At 41.6% G+C, this 16992-nt stretch overlaps 1 protein-coding gene across 2 annotated transcripts in view; it reads right to left on the reverse strand.

Moving 5' to 3' along the window:
* Nucleotides 1-16992, reverse strand: part of STXBP5L (syntaxin binding protein 5L) — a 165681-nt gene that overhangs the window by 23197 nt on the left and 125492 nt on the right. The window contains exons 18-21 of one of the 2 annotated variants that reach the window (XM_061638413.1): nucleotides 15426-15577; nucleotides 12612-12683; nucleotides 7642-7710; nucleotides 3787-3957 (exon numbers count right to left, since the gene is read on the reverse strand). In XM_061638413.1, coding sequence (XP_061494397.1) covers nucleotides 3787-3957; nucleotides 7642-7710; nucleotides 12612-12683; nucleotides 15426-15577 — 464 coding nt within the window. The remainder of the gene's footprint in view (nucleotides 1-3786; nucleotides 3958-7641; nucleotides 7711-12611; nucleotides 12684-15425; nucleotides 15578-16992) is intronic. The other variant, XM_061638424.1, reaches the window with a different exon arrangement.

Below are 16992 nucleotides of genomic sequence, written 5' to 3' on the forward strand. Positions count from 1 at the left end.
GCCCTGCAGCCCCTGGAGGCTAAGAAAGGCTCAGGAGACAAACTCCCGTCTTCCTCCGAAGAATGTCCAACAAACTCACTAGGCAGTGGCTGCCTGGAACCTTTGGATTCCCTCACATTTGTGACCTGCCCTGAGGGAGCAGCTCTGGCGGCCATGGGCTGAGACAAAATGGGAACCAGGAGCTCAGTGGACAGGACCCCAATGAGGGCCTCCCTGATATGGGAAAGGGCCTCAGACGTGAGCTGGAATGGTACAACGGCCTCCATTCCCAAGGGATGAGATGGATAGGTAGATGGGGAGGGACGTCGTTGGGAACCTCCCACATCTGCAATTTCCTCCATATCATTGTCCGATGAGGAATCAGGTGATGCTATGAAGTTTGTATCTATAGCCAGCTCATCTGAAAGCAATTCTTGTGTGTGCCTCCTTAAAGGTTCATGATGTCTGTGAACATGGGAAGCAGAAGTTCTATGAAGGGCCTTAGAGCCCTTAGAACTCTGGTGTACAGGCTTGGAGCTGACCTTTGTAGCGTTCCCTGTGTTCTCTGAGATTTTAAAAGATACTGCTGCATTCTCTAAGTCCCCTGGGTGGGGGGCTTGAACTGACACAGCAGTAGCCTTCTTTTTTGCTGAAGACACCATTTCTAAAATGGCAGCCATTCTCTTTTTGGCGGGACTTGCTGAGGCGGCAGAAGCAGACAGAGCGGGCGCTACAGCACTGCTAACTAAGCCCTTCACCTTTGATCCCAGTGCCCGATGTTCGGCTTTCTTAAACGCCTTACAAGGCGTTGGCTTGGTCAGACTGCCTTGTGCTGAGGTGCTGGGGGAAGTATGCACCAGCAAGATGGAGTCCAGAATGGGCGGGGTTATAGACAAGGACGGAACACCTGAGGTGGATTCGAGCTGTGTCTGCTTGGGCAAGAGGTGAATAGGATTCATCGCCTTCCCTCACACACAAGCACCTTTCTGGGGTGTGGAGGGGGACTTTCTGGATGAGCACCGCACCACACACACGCCTTTCTGGGGTGCAGGGCCTGAAAGGACCAGCAAAAAATGGAATGGCTCTGATCAGCTCTGATTCGGCTCAGTTGGTAAGGCACCCCTCTCCTACTCCAAACGACCCAGGTGGGGGAAGGGTGAGAGCGGAGGAGGACAGAGACAGAGTGGGACGATAGAAAAGGCTAATGTTAAAGTTTTTTTTTTTTAAACCAAATGAATCAAAAATGACAAACTCACCAGGAAGTGGAATCAGAGTAATAAAAAAGGAAAACAACAGATGGGAAAGAGAAGGTAAGATTAAAAACGAACAGAGAGAGACAAAAAATATAACTGCCTAGGACGATGAGGCAGGAAAGAAGTGGGGAGATCACGTGTGTGAGGTGACCTACTCCCCGCAATTCTGCTGTATTTCCTGCCTATGGACGCTAGGTGGAGCCCATTACCCACTTGATGGACATCATCCAGGGAGAAAAATAATAATCGCACAAACTGTCAAAGGAAAAGGGGTGTAAAATATTATCAGTTATGTGGAAAATAATAAGAAACTTCATATAAAACACTTCAGGTATTCAAAGAATTTCATCTTCATTTTTTATTCCCAACTTTTTAAAGTGCAAGTTACGTTCTCTGTCACAATGACAATCCACTGTGCAATACCAACAAAATCCAGGAAGCCATCACAAAATGCAGAAAAATACAAAACCATCAAAGTACTAAGCAGCTGTTCACAAATTAACAAACAATAGCAAAAATTAAACTATCATCTGCAGAGTTAAAATAAGGATAAGGGTCAAACTGCATCTCACATTGAGCACACAGCTTGGCACCAGTGAAACCTTTACTCCTGTGCTAAACAGCAGTTTTGGGATACACAATGAGAGGAAAGGGTTAACCCTCTAAACAGTCCTGATCAGCTTCACCAGCAGCTATTTACACATTTTTTTTAAAAAAGACATACACTACATATTTAATATCAGATATAGTTTAGCCTTTGGTGGCCCAATAGTGTCTATACAACAAGAATCTTTGCTTAGCAATCAGAGGACCAGGTGAGTTTTCCTCAGGATATCACTTACTTAATGTATTACAGAAAAGCTCTTGTAGCCCTAGGAAGCAACATGGAGTTCCTTGAGATGTGCTGGCCCCTGGCTGATTAGAATCCTAAGAATAAGCATCAGCACCTAGAATTGTGGCTGGTAGCTCTTAAGCAGCAAATGCTGCCAATTTAGAATAGGTGCAATGTGTCCTCTAAGGTTTAGCTCTTTTAAGAGGTATACTGTTGAATTCTGACACAGAATAACTGATGCAGAATCCTCTTTTCCCTACCATATTATTGGATGTGTCAAATCTATGGTCATTTGATATTTTCTTTCAATTCGGTTATTGAACTTGGCCTCAGCAACATTCTCATGGATTTAATCTCCATGATGGGAATGTTATGGATTGCTTCTCTCCATCCCAAGTGTCCCTTCCACTAGGACATGGCCTGAGACTGTGAGCAGGCCAATGGGACAGGTTACTACTGCCTGGGACCATTCTACCATGGCCAATATGTATCTATACACAAATTCTGTTTCATCACAATATCCTGTCAAGGTACAATTTCTGAAGATTTGGGCTCCAGAGCTCTGTGTGCTTGTTCAACATTTCCCATGGTTATATGTATGTTGGGCAAGGCTTCAGACATCAGTTTGCCAAAAGGCTTATATTATCTGGTCCTTCATGCCATGTGCTGAAAGATTCAATAGATTACTGTGGTTTTCTAAATCCTCCATTTTAAGTTGTATATCCACTGAGGTTGGCCTCTCAACTAGCTAACTACTTACCTACTAGTATTAGCTGCTTTTGTGTTAATGCTGGGCTGTTGTGTTCCTCTGCACCAGCCTGCCTATCTAGAATATTTTTTAAGGTTCCCTTCTCATAGTGATAAGGTTCTTAAATGCATCCCCCAGCCCCAGTTTGTGCTTTTAAACTCCTCTCAGAGTTTTACTTAAACTATGCCATGCTATGAAACTGTCAAGCTAATCTGCCAGCTTTGTGTGACGCCACACACACACATCTGAAGAATTATCTAAGGACAACAGTAGAAATGCTCCTACAGCAAGATTAAAATTAAATAGGGCATAGTGATATGAAGTGTTTTAATTGTTATTAATTTTGAATTTCTGTAACCCACCCTGGGACCTACTAATGAAGGGAGGGAAATAACAATAATAGTGTTATGGATTTGGGGTTGAGATGGATAATTTCTACGAGTCCCCTTCCAGCCTCTGATTTGGAGACTTGCACCTGGGGGCGACAAACCCACTCTGCTAGTCAGATGAGTTTCTTTTGTTAATCTAATAGAGTGGCCAGGTGGGTTAATGGGTCTATCAGGTGCCCATCCTTTTGTCATTGAAACTCTTCAGGAGAGGCCCCCCCCTCCTGGGGCCCAGGAGAGGCTTGTGTTTTTGGTTGTGTCTGAGAAAGGTTTGGAACTGGAGGCAGGCAGAGAGGCTGGCTCTTTGCACCATGGCTTTGGGGTGCCTCCTGTAACACTGATGGAAAAGCTGGATATTGGACTGCTGATGCCTTGAACCCCTCCATCCTAAGCTCAGGTTGGAATGTGTGTAAATAAATAAACCATATTTCATAAAGCCACCACAGTCTCCGCTGACCTTCTTTCCAAGGAAACCAGAGCAGGGACCCCTGGAAATTTCACTGCTCAGAGATTGGGGTGGCGTGCAACAATAGATACATTTTTTAAAAAGTTGAAAATAGCAGATTCCAAATGCATGTGTCCACTGACCTTCTGTTGTGACTGGCAAAGAAATCTCCATGCAAGCAGCAGACTGTGCTTTCCTAAATGGAGGCTTCGCGGGACCACGGCGATTTATTTTTGTAACATCTGCACTAGACAGCCGTTTTCCAGAGCTGCAGCTTTGGGAGATTGGACTTGTACAGTGACCATTTATATGATCTGTAGTGGGAATAACATTTTTAAAAAATTAAACTAGAAATAGATGCTCTTCTTCAAAACACAATTTAACTGCAAATTGCAATTCACTAATAAGCAAAAAAACCATGCAGTTTAAGAACGTACCTATAGCCAACAGATATTTCTATCAAACTTTTAAAAGCAGGGAAATTGGGCAGCTAGACTGAATGCACCAGGGGGTCAGGAGACCTGGCCTCCTCTCTGAGATATTGTACTACCATACACATTTGTAAAGATGCAAACACAATTTGGGTTGGTTTTAAACGGTCCAATCCACTTCCTGTGTAGTTTGGAAGAATTCGGTAACACGTGGCTCTGAGCATATGGCGAGTTTATTTCTTTTCCAAAAGGAAAACACTGTTAACAGTACCATCATTTTTCAGGGTTCCCCCCACCTTTTTATTCTACAGCAGGCACGTGTTGTCTCCCACCCAAATTTAAACCAAAGCTATCCCTGGCCACATCTACACCAGACATTTATTCCACTTTAAACAGTCATGGCTCCCCCCAAAGAATCCTGGAGAAGTGTAGTTTGTGAAGGGAGCTGAGAGTTGTTAGGAAACGCCCTATTCCCCACACAGAGCTACAATCATCAGAATTCTCTGGGAAGAGGGTCTGATTGTTAAGCCACTCTGGCCACTGCAGCTCTGCTAGGGGAATAGGAGTCTCCTAACAACTCTCAGCACCCTTCACAAACTATACTTCCTAGGATTCATTGGGGGAAGCCATGACTGTATTAAGTGGAATAAATGTCTGGTGTGGGAATAGCCCCCTGATTAGCCAAGCCAAACAGCTGTTAGTCTGCCTTTTAGAACGTTGTCAGTTGGTTCTTACTGAATATGCATGCACTATCATAGACTCCAATGTTAAATTTCTTAATTAAAAATTAGCCATGCATTTTTTTAACTTTTACATTGCGGGAGCTGAAGGTCAGAATATGAGACAAGGTCAGTAATAGGATTACAGGAACTCTGTGAACATGGCTGATTTTTAATTAATTTCAACAAATTATGAGACCACTGACAGGAAAAAGTCCAAAAGGAGTCTGGATTTTGTTTTCTTGTTTTACACTGTGCACTCTCAATTTTCTCTGAGTGTTTAGTGTATCGCCATGAAAACTTATTGGGTTGTTAAGCAAGTGTTCCTGAGTTCAGAACTATCTGAAATATTTTGTTTTGAAATGAGTTCATGGGAAACAGCAGAATGGCATGGGGGAGTATTTTCAATTTAATATGGCAGAATGTGAAAAATCCAATGCTAGCTATATACAGCCACTCTTGTGGCTGTATAATCAAGCTTGCAACCACTCAGGAATTCTCACAGAGGTTCTACAGTGTTTTATATTATTTTCTACTGTATATGTGTGTTTTTATACTGCCTTTGGGAATTGACATATGAAGATGAGGAAAGGCAGCATTATTGCTGGCCCTCAGCAACCACACAACACTCTTTTATTCTGTGTATGTAATGAGGATCAGGAGCCATTCACACACACACACCAGCACTACTGACAACTTCCAGAGCTTGCAAAATGTGACTGAAAGCACACTAGACCCAGGAGCCTAGAAAAAAAATCTCGCAAAGATTACTATATATATATATATATATATAAAAGGAGTCTTCTTTGTTTCCAAATGATCTGGGATGGGACAAGCATACAACTGTCCTCATGCATTTCCCAAATAACTGCATTTGTAAAGGTCACTCCATTCACATGACAGCGATGCATCCTGTGCTCTATCATGTGAGGGAAAGGAGCTTCTTCTGTTAATTACAATGCAAACTAAAACAGCTGTGCCATTTCATATGTGGCATAGCGGCTGAGAGTGTTGGGATAGGATCAGGGACACCCAGGTTTAAATCCCTGCTCAGCCATTAAACTCATTGGATGGCTGTGGGCTATTCTCTCAGTCTAACCTTCGTCACAAACTTGACGTGCGTGTTTCTTTGGGGGGTACAGTAGACCGCACATACCACATTGAATTCCTTGGAGGAAGGGTGAAACAAAATTGAGTACTTAAAATCCTGGGAAGGAATATGTTGCCATGGAGACCAAGCAAGGAGTTAAAAAAAAAAGTAATCCATTTCTGAGCTTGTACCAATAGCACTAGCTGGCCATGTCTGATTAATGCCACATAGGTGCAAAAGTGGGAAATCAATCTGAAATACCTTAAAATTAACAGCAAGCACGTTGTGAGTATTTAGGAGTCATCCCACAATAAATGAAGTAAAGCTTGCATTACGAACTCATTATTTGTGATCTCAATGACATCCCTGAATGACACCATAATCTGAATGACATCCCTGAATGACACCATAATTCTGTAATTATGTACAGAAACATAATGGTTGATACTTTATAAAGGTTTTCAGTAGCTTCACAGGAAAGAGGGGCCTGGATCCCAGGGACATTGGCCTGCACCACCCCTGGGGTCTAACACTGACCTACACCCAAGCGTGGCTCCCCAAATGGTTAGTTCGGGGGGACAAAGATTCCTACAGCAAGGGCTGCTGGAATAAAATCAGATCCTTGCCCCTCTGCCATGCCAACTCTGCTTACTTACTATAATTCAATAAAGTTGTGGGCTGTTTTCACCCATAAATAGTGTGTCAGCCTCACAAGTAGAGGAAGAAGAGATTCAACACAAGTGACTTGCACTTTCTGTGTCGCATCCAAAGATAGAATCCATGCATCTCTACCACAGTTTTATGCAGAAATCTCAGAGACATGGAGTGCTTAATATTTCACTGCAAGCGAGATGCAGAAGTTCCTACTCTTATTTTGGATGTTGTGGAGCACTCTTCACCCAAAAATTGGAGAGGTATTGTCCACCAAAAAGAAGAACACAAAGTTTATGTAGTTCCTGGGGGGGTTGTCATTAAACTCAGGCCCCATCTGCACACATTTAAAGGCATGTCACTCCACTTTAAATAGTCATGACTTCCTCCAAAGAATTGTGGGAACTTTAGTTTGTTATGGGTGCTGAGACTTGTTAGGGGAGCCCTATTCCCCTCATTGAGCTACAGTTGCTGGAGTTCCCTTGGAAGAGGGATTGACTGTTAAACCACAATGAGAATTGAAGTTCTGTGTGGGGAAAATTATCAATTGATATTTTTATCATGTATTACTTATTGACACTATGGTTACTTGTAATTGATTGGATTAGGTGGTATTCTAACTAACCTGTCCTGTCAGCACAAGAATTACTGCTAGCACAGTGGGACCTCCCACCTCTTCTCCCCCTGTGCATGCCCATGTCCTCCCCAGATCTGCTCCGGAGGATGGGGGAACCCCTAGAACAGATTTAGGAGGTGCAGGAGGAGGGGGGAAGTTCCACTGCGCAAGCAGAAATCTTTGCACTGACAGAACTGCTTACTTGTTGCTATGTTGAATGCAACCTATGATATTTTTTCCAGTTGTATTTATTGCTGTTAATTTGATACACAGTAGGCCACTTTGGGCACAAGTTTATGAATAAATGAATGACTATATAGATAAAAATAATATATAAAATAAAATAACACGATAAGGCACCTTATAGTTAACAGGACGCTTTATTTGTATGCATATTTATGAATAAAATATATAATATTTAAACCCTGGAGATGTGCTTCACCTCCCAATAGTGGCTATCACAAATTGCTGACATGGCAGATCACATTTACCTGATGTGGTAGGGGACTTGCACCGCTCCAGCTCCAAGGAAATGGGACCATCTGATAGCTCAGTAAGGCCTGGGAGAAAATGGAATTAAAACTATATTGATATAATGACTTGCAGCCCACTGAAAAAATTCCATTACTTCAGATAACAGATACCATTATATTGCATAGTAATATTCTCTTGGGACAGTAGGGGTGAGGACAGGTTTTTGCCCACAAATGCATTGCTCAATAAGGAACCTCTTCAGTGGGATGGCATAGTGTGAAAAATGGAAGGAACTGTTCACGTACAAACAAAGACAATACAAATTAATTTTCAGTGACTTGGACACATGCTTTACACATTCCACTATGAAAATAAAAAACTGAAGCCATATGGAGCCAATACTGAATTCTACATTATCACATATGTATCCAAGAGGCATAAATGGTCAATGCAGCATCCATTAGACTTCTTCAGACTACTGCATCTTTTGTTGTTTAACAAAAAGGCCTCAGTGCCATTATTCCCTTGTGTAAGAGGTTTTTCATCCCAAAGAGTCTTGCCAGATCCTGGAATCCTTTCTTTACTCAGCGCATAGTTAAACTATGGAATTTGCTCCCACAAGATGCAGTAATGGCCACCCGCTTGGATGGCTTTAAAAGAAGATTAGACAAATTCATGGAGGACAGGGCTATCAATGGCTACTAGCCATGATGGCTGTGCTCTGCCCCCCTAGTCAGAGGCAGCATGCTTCTGAAAACCAGTTGCCGGAAGCCTCAGGAGGGGAGAGTGTTATTGCACTCGGGTCCTGCTTGCGGGCTTCCCCCAGGCACCTGGTTGGCCACTGTGAGAACAGGATGCTGGCCACTGGCCTGATCCAGCAGGCTCTTCTTATGTTCTTATGTTCTTAATCCCAGTATACCCAGTTATGCCATTTGATGGAGCTGTGAAACATCAATACACTTGGATGGAAAAAAAGTTCATCAACTGGAGCATGCCTTACTCAGTCAACTTAAACCACTGCAAGAAAAAGGAAACACCATATAAAACTCATATACCCACAACTGCTTGCCCTTTTCCATGAACCAGTAATTTCAAACATCACAATTTGTTACACAATTTAGAAGTAGTCGGTGGCGGGGGGGATGTTTCCTAATCCCACACATATTAAATCTTTGCTTTCCAACAATCAGAGTATTTACATTGCATTGCAACAAATACAGTGAGCACTGCCAGACCAAGTTGGTGATGATAAATTGCTTGGCATAGGCTACAAATTTAAATGGCTTTCTAGATGTTGTTGGAGATGTGGTTAGATGAAAGCGAATGAAAGCAAATCTTGCAGTTTCTGAAAATGCAACATTATTTATACAGGCACAACATGCATGCCAAATCCAGCATTCCAGTGCACTTTATGTGACCAATCGTCAAGTGTAGCCAAATTGATTTGGTTATCTTGATCCTTACCTAGTTTAGTGCTAACCCTGTAAAATGTAGAATTTGATTAACGGATAATGGATAATGCATCATGAAACAGTTAGAAGGAATGTATGGGCTGCCCCTCTCTTGATGAGAACCCATAATGCCATGAATCATTGCTATCTGCAATTGGTTGAAATAGTTCAAATGTTTTGTAATTCTATGAATTAAATGGGAAAGCCTGCATTCCGTCCTCCCTAGTTTCATATATAAGAAATGGTGTGTTAAAAGAACTTTGCACATGCTTGAAAACAATTCTTATTATTATTTCATATTTAGTATATGTATTTAGTACATTTTCCCCTAATGTGCATTTTTGTAAACATTGTTTGGTGAACTGCATTGCAAAATTCAGATAAGTGCAAATTTGCAGGATGGCTGGGTTTCCATTCTCATAGCGCAAATTTGTTAAATTCAGCTTTAATGGGCACTTAACTGAATTTCTTCCACATCCCTATTAGGCACCATACAAAAATTAAAAAATGCAGCTCTAACTGCAGGGGTACACGATAAAGACTGGTTAAAAGGGGAGTGGACTTAAAATCGGCCAGCACTCCATCAGCTAGCACTTGTGCTAGATTGTGGAGGTGGGGGGTGAGAAGAATAACCTGATCCACTTTTGGAAGACTTGAATCACAGGAAAATACAGAGTCCATTCAAGCCAATGAAATCATTAATTCTTGCCACTATAGTCTTATGCTATAATCATGTACATTATTGCACAGTTAAATTACTAAATTAAGCTACTTTTAAATTGTAGCTGAATGGTAATTACAGCTACTTTCTGAAAAGAAATCCCAACAAAAGTAGTTTAGTTACTTTTGTTGGTAGTTTAATTAATTTCACCCATGGGGGGTAATATTTAATCAAAGTTATTATCATAATGAAATATCGCATAAATGTCAACAGAAATACCATAGTCATTTAAAATACAGGCATGCCTGCAACTACCAGCAGGCACTATGACAGCCCCTGCTATTCCTTCAGCTGGATGACAGGAGGGTACTCAGTATGTAGCATTTTTGAGGGAACTAGCTGAGCTCGGAATATTTTACAGTTCAGCCCAGCCAGTAAGAGAGCAGCTGCATCAGGGAGCTGGGAAGGTCTGCATAGAGCTTGGTATTTACGTGCTTGCTTTGACTAAGTAGTGCTTTTAGTACACTGTGTGACACAGACTTAATCAGCGATCCTTCCAAAAGGAAAGCAGAGACAGCTATTTATTTTATGAATTGTTAAATGTTGTGTTGCTTTGATTAGAATTAACATTGCCATAACCTAACATTTAGTATTTTAATTTTAAGTTGGAAGAGGGAAAGTAGTTATATCAAAAAGTAGTTGCAACTGTTTAATTATTTCAGAGTAATTACTGAAGCAGTTGCAGTTACGTTATAACTACTAGTTAATAACATTTTGATTAAATTAGTTTTAAGGCAACAATTGGTAGTTAAACTATTTACTAATTAGTGCCCATCAGTGTTGTTGTTATTGATGATGATGATGATATCTAATTTAACATTTCCCAAATTTAACAGATGAAAACAGGGGTATTGCCGTATGGACCTGAAGGGGGTATGGACTGGGAACTCAACAGGCACAGTTCATAATTCTGAATAGGCAGGAACCTGCCTTGGACCAAGTCACACTACTAGTCACAGAGTCTCCTCTGACTGGCACCAGCTCTCCAGTTCCCTTTATATCCTTTTAGATATATATCCTTTTTATAACTGGAGATATCAGGGATTGGACCTGGGACTTTCTACAGGCAGAAGAGGTGCTCTACCATGGAGTTGTCCCTCACAATAAAAGTTCTATCCTCCAAACAGGGACTTGAACCCTGGACACTCAGATTAAAAGTCTGAAGTGAACTATCTGATCCAAAATAATATGTCACAAGGAAAAATAGAACTGAATGAAAGAACTTTTGCAAATAGTTCCTGGGTAAATCAGTCGCTTCACTAAAACAGCCCAGGTGGCTCAACTGAATAAGTCAAGTCACATACCACAGTGATGGATGGATGGATGGAAGGAAGGAAGGAAGGAAAGAAGGAAGGAAGGAAGGAAGGAAGGAACCTATCCACACCTTTTTGACCTTGGTGAAGAACAGCAAACAACAGGCTGTATTTCAACTATTAAGCATACAGTTTAATTCACTATAACAAAGATGTGGCTATTCCAGACTCCTTTTAGTGATAATTTATTAAATGCTTCCAGATAAATAGGCAGAGAAAATTATTTCAAGAGCAATGAAAGACAATGTGATGTTATGACTGACACAATGGCTAGCCAGTCAGTGCTATGCAAGCCCAGCCTTCCCCTTAAATTGATCTGAGGAAGACGATGCCACATGTGCCCAAAATATGGTGAGTGTACTTCCACAATGGGGTAACTTCAGATGTACATAATATATTTAAAAACCCAGATTTATACACACTAAAAGCATTAAACTTCTCTTCAGTTGCTGAAGGTAGTGAAGGCAGATTCACACTTCATGCAGCAAAATTTGATTGTTGTGTTTTCTATACTGTAGTTTGCAAACCATAGGTTGGCCAGTTCACATGTAATGGCAAAGTATGATTTGCTACTAATTTGAAATTGAGAAGAGAAAGAACATCAGAGAGAGGAGGGAAGAACCACTAACATGCACACATCTTTAAAAGTCTTGTCTTGGAACCCTAATTGGGCCGGGTTTTCTGAGACATATGCTCACACATCTATGGTTTCATACTTTATGCAGTAACCCACAGAGAACCTCGTAAATGCCCACTCTTGGCAGGCATTCTCTCTTGCATATGCCCAGTCTTGACATGTTTTGGTACAAACCATGAAAAAGGCAATAGAAAATCCATTGCTTTTTCTAGTAATTTAAAAATATTTCTGCTTATGCAGCATGGAAGAGTAATCTACCCCATGGCAGTCAATATTTTTATCACAATTTTACATTGAATGATAATCAGATCTAGAGATGGTATAACAATTCTACCATTATAAAACAGGTTTTACATTTCATCCAAAAGGGGGAAATGGCATGGATAGGGAATGGCTGCAGGGATGAGACTGTGCTGGGACCATCAAGGGGCAAGCATTTCCACCTGCCTTGCCCCACCCCTCTGCCTGGGCCTTATCAGGAGGAGCTGCAGGCTGAGTCGTGCTGCTGCAGGGATGAGACTGTGCTGGGACCATCATGGGGCAAGCATTTCCACCTGCCTTGCCCCCCACCCCTGCTCTTAGTGACATTTGTTTGGGGACTGTTCTTCACCAGGAAGATGAATGTTTTTGGTTTGCTGTTCCTGTTTTTTTAGCTTTTCCGTTATTGTTAGTTTTTATTGTTAGTCTCTTAATGTTTTGATGTTTACATGTTCTGCTTTGTACGTCGCTTAGAGCGGCTGACAATTCAGCCAGATAAGCGACTAATAAGTCGAATAAATAAATAAATAAATAAATAAAAACACATTTGAGTCAATCACATCCCAAAACCTGACACAGCACTAGTCCTAATCTTTATAGAACTTACTCTGATAGGAAGTACGGATCCGTTTCGTTAAATCAGGATAAAAGTTAGTCAGGCCACGCATGCAAAAGTTGTCTTTGGAACATGCCAGAACATCAGCATCAGCAGCAGGCAGAGGAAAGAGGGGGGAAAAAACAGTCCAAAGTGAAATGAAATGATGCCAGCTTCTACATAAGCCCAGGTGAAGGAAACTTCACAGATGCCTTTATAGGCCCTCTGAGTCAAAGATGCACCAAAGAAATTAATTTAAGAACCAAAGAATATGGAATGGAAAGGGAAGAGCCAGTGAGAGAGAGTACAAGTACCTAATGTCTTCTCCTAAAGGATAATTTTTTAAAGGCCTAAGGACATTTGTTATTCTAAATATTTCTTCTCCTTTATCAGCCACTCGAAAGATTCTCAAAAGATTTTGCCAAGTTTGCTGTTTTTTTAAAACTGTGCGGTAGACTTTGATAAATGGGTGGTATATTAGTGCCATAAATAAATAAATAAAACAAGCTGCCATTCCTGGGATACTTTAAAGTAGCGTTAGAATTGTTTGCTTTATCCTGAATTATACTTTGCACCTTGGCCAGCTCTCGGTCTCTTATGCCAAGTTTATATCCTTGTTGTGCCACTGTAAATGGATTCTGAGGACCAAGCTCCACATGACACACAATATCCATGACTGATCACTCAACGTTCTTACTGGATTTGTAAGCAATCATGGATTTGCATCAGGGTTATGACAATGGGAGGAGGTGGTGGTGGGCTAACCCTTTTCTCCATATCTTTTCCTCAATGAAAATGAGCCTCTGAAGCTGCTATTAGCCGCTGTTGGAGGATGTGGAGGGATGATCATTGTTGTACCAGACTTCCCTCATCCCGTGGCAAATTACAGCTTCAAATACACAAAATCCATCAGGGAAATGGCTTGGAGAGTTTTAAATCCCACCCTCCTCAGCTTCACAGGCCAAATACAAAAACTGCTCTACTCCTAGTTGCTTTTAATGTTAAATAGATATCAGGAGATTGAAACATGGATTTCCAGCATCGTGGGTGTTTGCCTTTGTCTTAATAAAATCTAAGCTATTTGAACATTTACTAAAGGTCTCTTCCGAACTTTCTACCAATTGAAGAAATAATTTTCTCACAATGATGTCGGTGGGAAAATGCTTATTAACTAACTGAAATGCAGAAAAGATGTGCTTTATTCATTAGGCAACTCCCAAAGTATGTGGATAGTCCTCCACTCCTGGAACAGGAGATAGGATGTATCTTACAAGCAAGCCAAGAGCAGAGACCAAGAAAGCTTGAAAAAGGTTATATATATAACTATATATAACTATATATATATGTGTGTGTGTGTATACATATATATATAACTATATACATATACATATATATAACTATATATATTATATATATAGTTATATACATATAATTATATAACTTATTTATATATGCATACCTACCCCAACTTACATATATATAAGTTTATATATAAATATATAAACTTATTACCTAGACTACAGACAATGGAAACTTTCACGAAAGTCATAGTTTGAATCCAACTTTGAAAGATATGTTTAATATATAGATTTGAAACTTCGACAATTTTTTTTGAAAACAAGTTAAATACCTACTTATTTCTTGTGTAAAACATATTAATTTGAAAAATAAAATGCATACAAATTATAATATCCACTATACTCTCTCTCCCCACCCCACCCTGCTCCTCAAATGCCCTGGAAGCTTTGCTGAAGAGTGGATTTTAAACAGAATAAAATTTAAATAAAATAAAATAAAGTAAAATAAAATAAATACTTTCCTTTGGCTGTATGCTGATTAATACTTAATTCAGAAGGCAGCATATGCTATATAGAGAGATATTTCTATTTGAAATCAGTAGCGTTCATACTGTTGCACTTGGTTCCTGAAGATTAGATGTTTAGAGTTTGTTTCATTGCCTTGACCAATGGCTTAGAACAGTGGTTCCCAACCTTTATGAGCACGGGACCCCCTTTATAAGCTGAATTTTTTTTGTGACCCCCTCCCCCCAGGGAGGCAGGCTGGCTGCCAGGAAGGAAGGGGGAAAGCAGCCTTTCTTTGCAGGCTTGCTTCTTTTTGCTTCACAAAAAGCCCTCTCCTCTCGTTCTAAGCAAGGGCGTTGTCAGTAGCGGCAGTGCAAGGAGACGGGAATCAGTGATAGTAATCCCCTCTTCTTCCTGGTAGCTCCACCCTCAGCCTCCTTTGGCATCTGCCATGTATTTTATAGGCAGATGCCTGCCCTTGGTGTGCCTGAAAGATGCTCTAGTACTTCAGCAAAAGTCCTCCCCTCTCATTTGGAGCAAGGAGGTGTCATCTGCAGCGGCAGTGGGAAGCAGACAGCGTAGAGGGAGTGAAGACTTCTTTAAAAAATAATAATAAATAGTTCATTTATTTACTGTTCACAGCCCCCTCTGGATTACTTCGCGGCCCTTCTGGGGGTCCCAGCCCCCAGACTGGGAACCACTGGCTTAGAAGCTAATAAAGGCAGAATGCAAATGAAACATTTCTTAGCATTCTGGAGCATCAGCATAAAGTAGCTCATTATGAATGCTGTCAGTTCTGAACTTCTAAAACACATCACGAATAGGTTTAAGAAGCAAGCTTTCAATCCAGGCCAAACCAATCTGTCACTGTGTTTTGCCACTACAATCCGTCAGATGCCTCTCATGTAGTCATGAGCTTTCTCTTAACTAGCATACAGACATGCATTTGAAATCTATTCTAAAAGCTGCAGGCAACAAGAGAAAAGGCTATCCAAGTTCTTCCTAAATACATTTTCTCTCCTACCTGCAGTAAACTGCTTGCTTCTGCGAGGAGAACGAGGCTGGCGTTGATAAGGGTCACTTGATCCATAGAGGTCAAAGCTCCCCATGCTCAGCAATGTGGTCTTCTGCATAAAATCCACAACAGCCAAACCACTGCAGTTTCCAAATGCAACTCTGAGAAAAGAAACATTCTTCAAAAACGTAGTGCTTTGGTATTATCTGTTTTAAGCAATGATCCATCCACACTGATAGGGAAATATTTGGTCACAGTCCAATCAAAATGGGACATAAGCGCTCACTCATGTATTACTCTTTCTCCACAGGTTTATATAACCCTCCAGGCCATTTACGCCCATCCCCAGCCATTTGCTCCTTAGCCCTCTACCTCTCGTTCAGTTCACACAGTAACATTCTGTTCCCCCTAGTCATGCATGTACCATATAATGCATAATTGGTTATGACCCTATATTCCACTACTTTATCTTGGGGGAATGAGCTTACGGAGCATCAAAGGGGGTCAGGGAATTGCCCTCAGAACCATTGTTGGATGTCCCCACTGTCCTGGAATCTCTAGCAAGGAGAACGTCATCTTGCCCACACCACTTGTCCCACCTCATGAGCTTGCTTGCATTGCCATTAGGGATGGACATCAGATGCCAGTCAGGGGAGTCCTCATCAGAGAAGTCCTCATCAGAGGAAGACCAGAAGGCTCAGGTCTTGGACCCCAGACCTGTTTCAGATTTCATCTGAGGGTGAGGAGCCAGGGTCCTATGATGAGACCCAGGACAGGCTATCTGCACCCAGGGCATGTTTGGCCTCTGATATTGAGGCTGAATGGGTCCCAAGCTTAGGGAAAGGCATTACCTCAAACACCAGCTGGAGACCCGGCTCATCCGGAGAACTGCTCGATTAAAGGCCCAGACTCCTTGGGAGTAAAGGATTCTTTGGAAGTAAAGGTCTGGCTGCAGATGGTCAATGGCAACCAGCTGAGGTTTGGGGTGTGGTTCCAGCAGCTTCAGCATAACAAACCCAGTGCCAGGCTGGAAGGGCTGCTGAAACTTCTATACATCAGTTCTGTACCTGGTCTGTCTGCTGATTGCCTGTAAACTCCAGACCTACCTTGGACTACTCTGGGCCTACCTCTTGCCTTACTTTTGACCTGAATTGCCCATGGACTGCTTGACTCCTGATCTAGGACTGCTCTGACCTTGCTTCTTGCCTGACCCCTTTGTTGTTGTGAACTCTGTTTGGTCTCGGACTGGCCCTGGATTTGGCCTTGGCGCTGCCCTCAGCTTGCATTAATGTTGGTAGCCTAGTGAAAACAGAACAATGGAGGAGGAATCTGCAGAACTCAGATTCCAAAGCAGACTCACCTGATTCAGTCCAGGCAGATCATGATGATCCAAATCGGATCATAAGCCCACTTTAGTCTGTTTTAGAATCTGCAGTCCTGTGGATCCTATTTAGGGGGCTCTGGTGCCTCTGTCTGTGTGTTTTTTCCTTCCTTTTTAAAAGAGCCAGAGGAAGTCATCCAGATGCTCATAGCCTTGAGTGGCTAACGTGCTGAGCTTCTTGACACACATACATGC

Source organism: Rhineura floridana, chromosome 1 (genome assembly GCF_030035675.1).
Source record: "Rhineura floridana isolate rRhiFlo1 chromosome 1, rRhiFlo1.hap2, whole genome shotgun sequence".
Classification (NCBI taxonomy): Eukaryota; Metazoa; Chordata; class Lepidosauria; order Squamata; family Rhineuridae; genus Rhineura; species Rhineura floridana.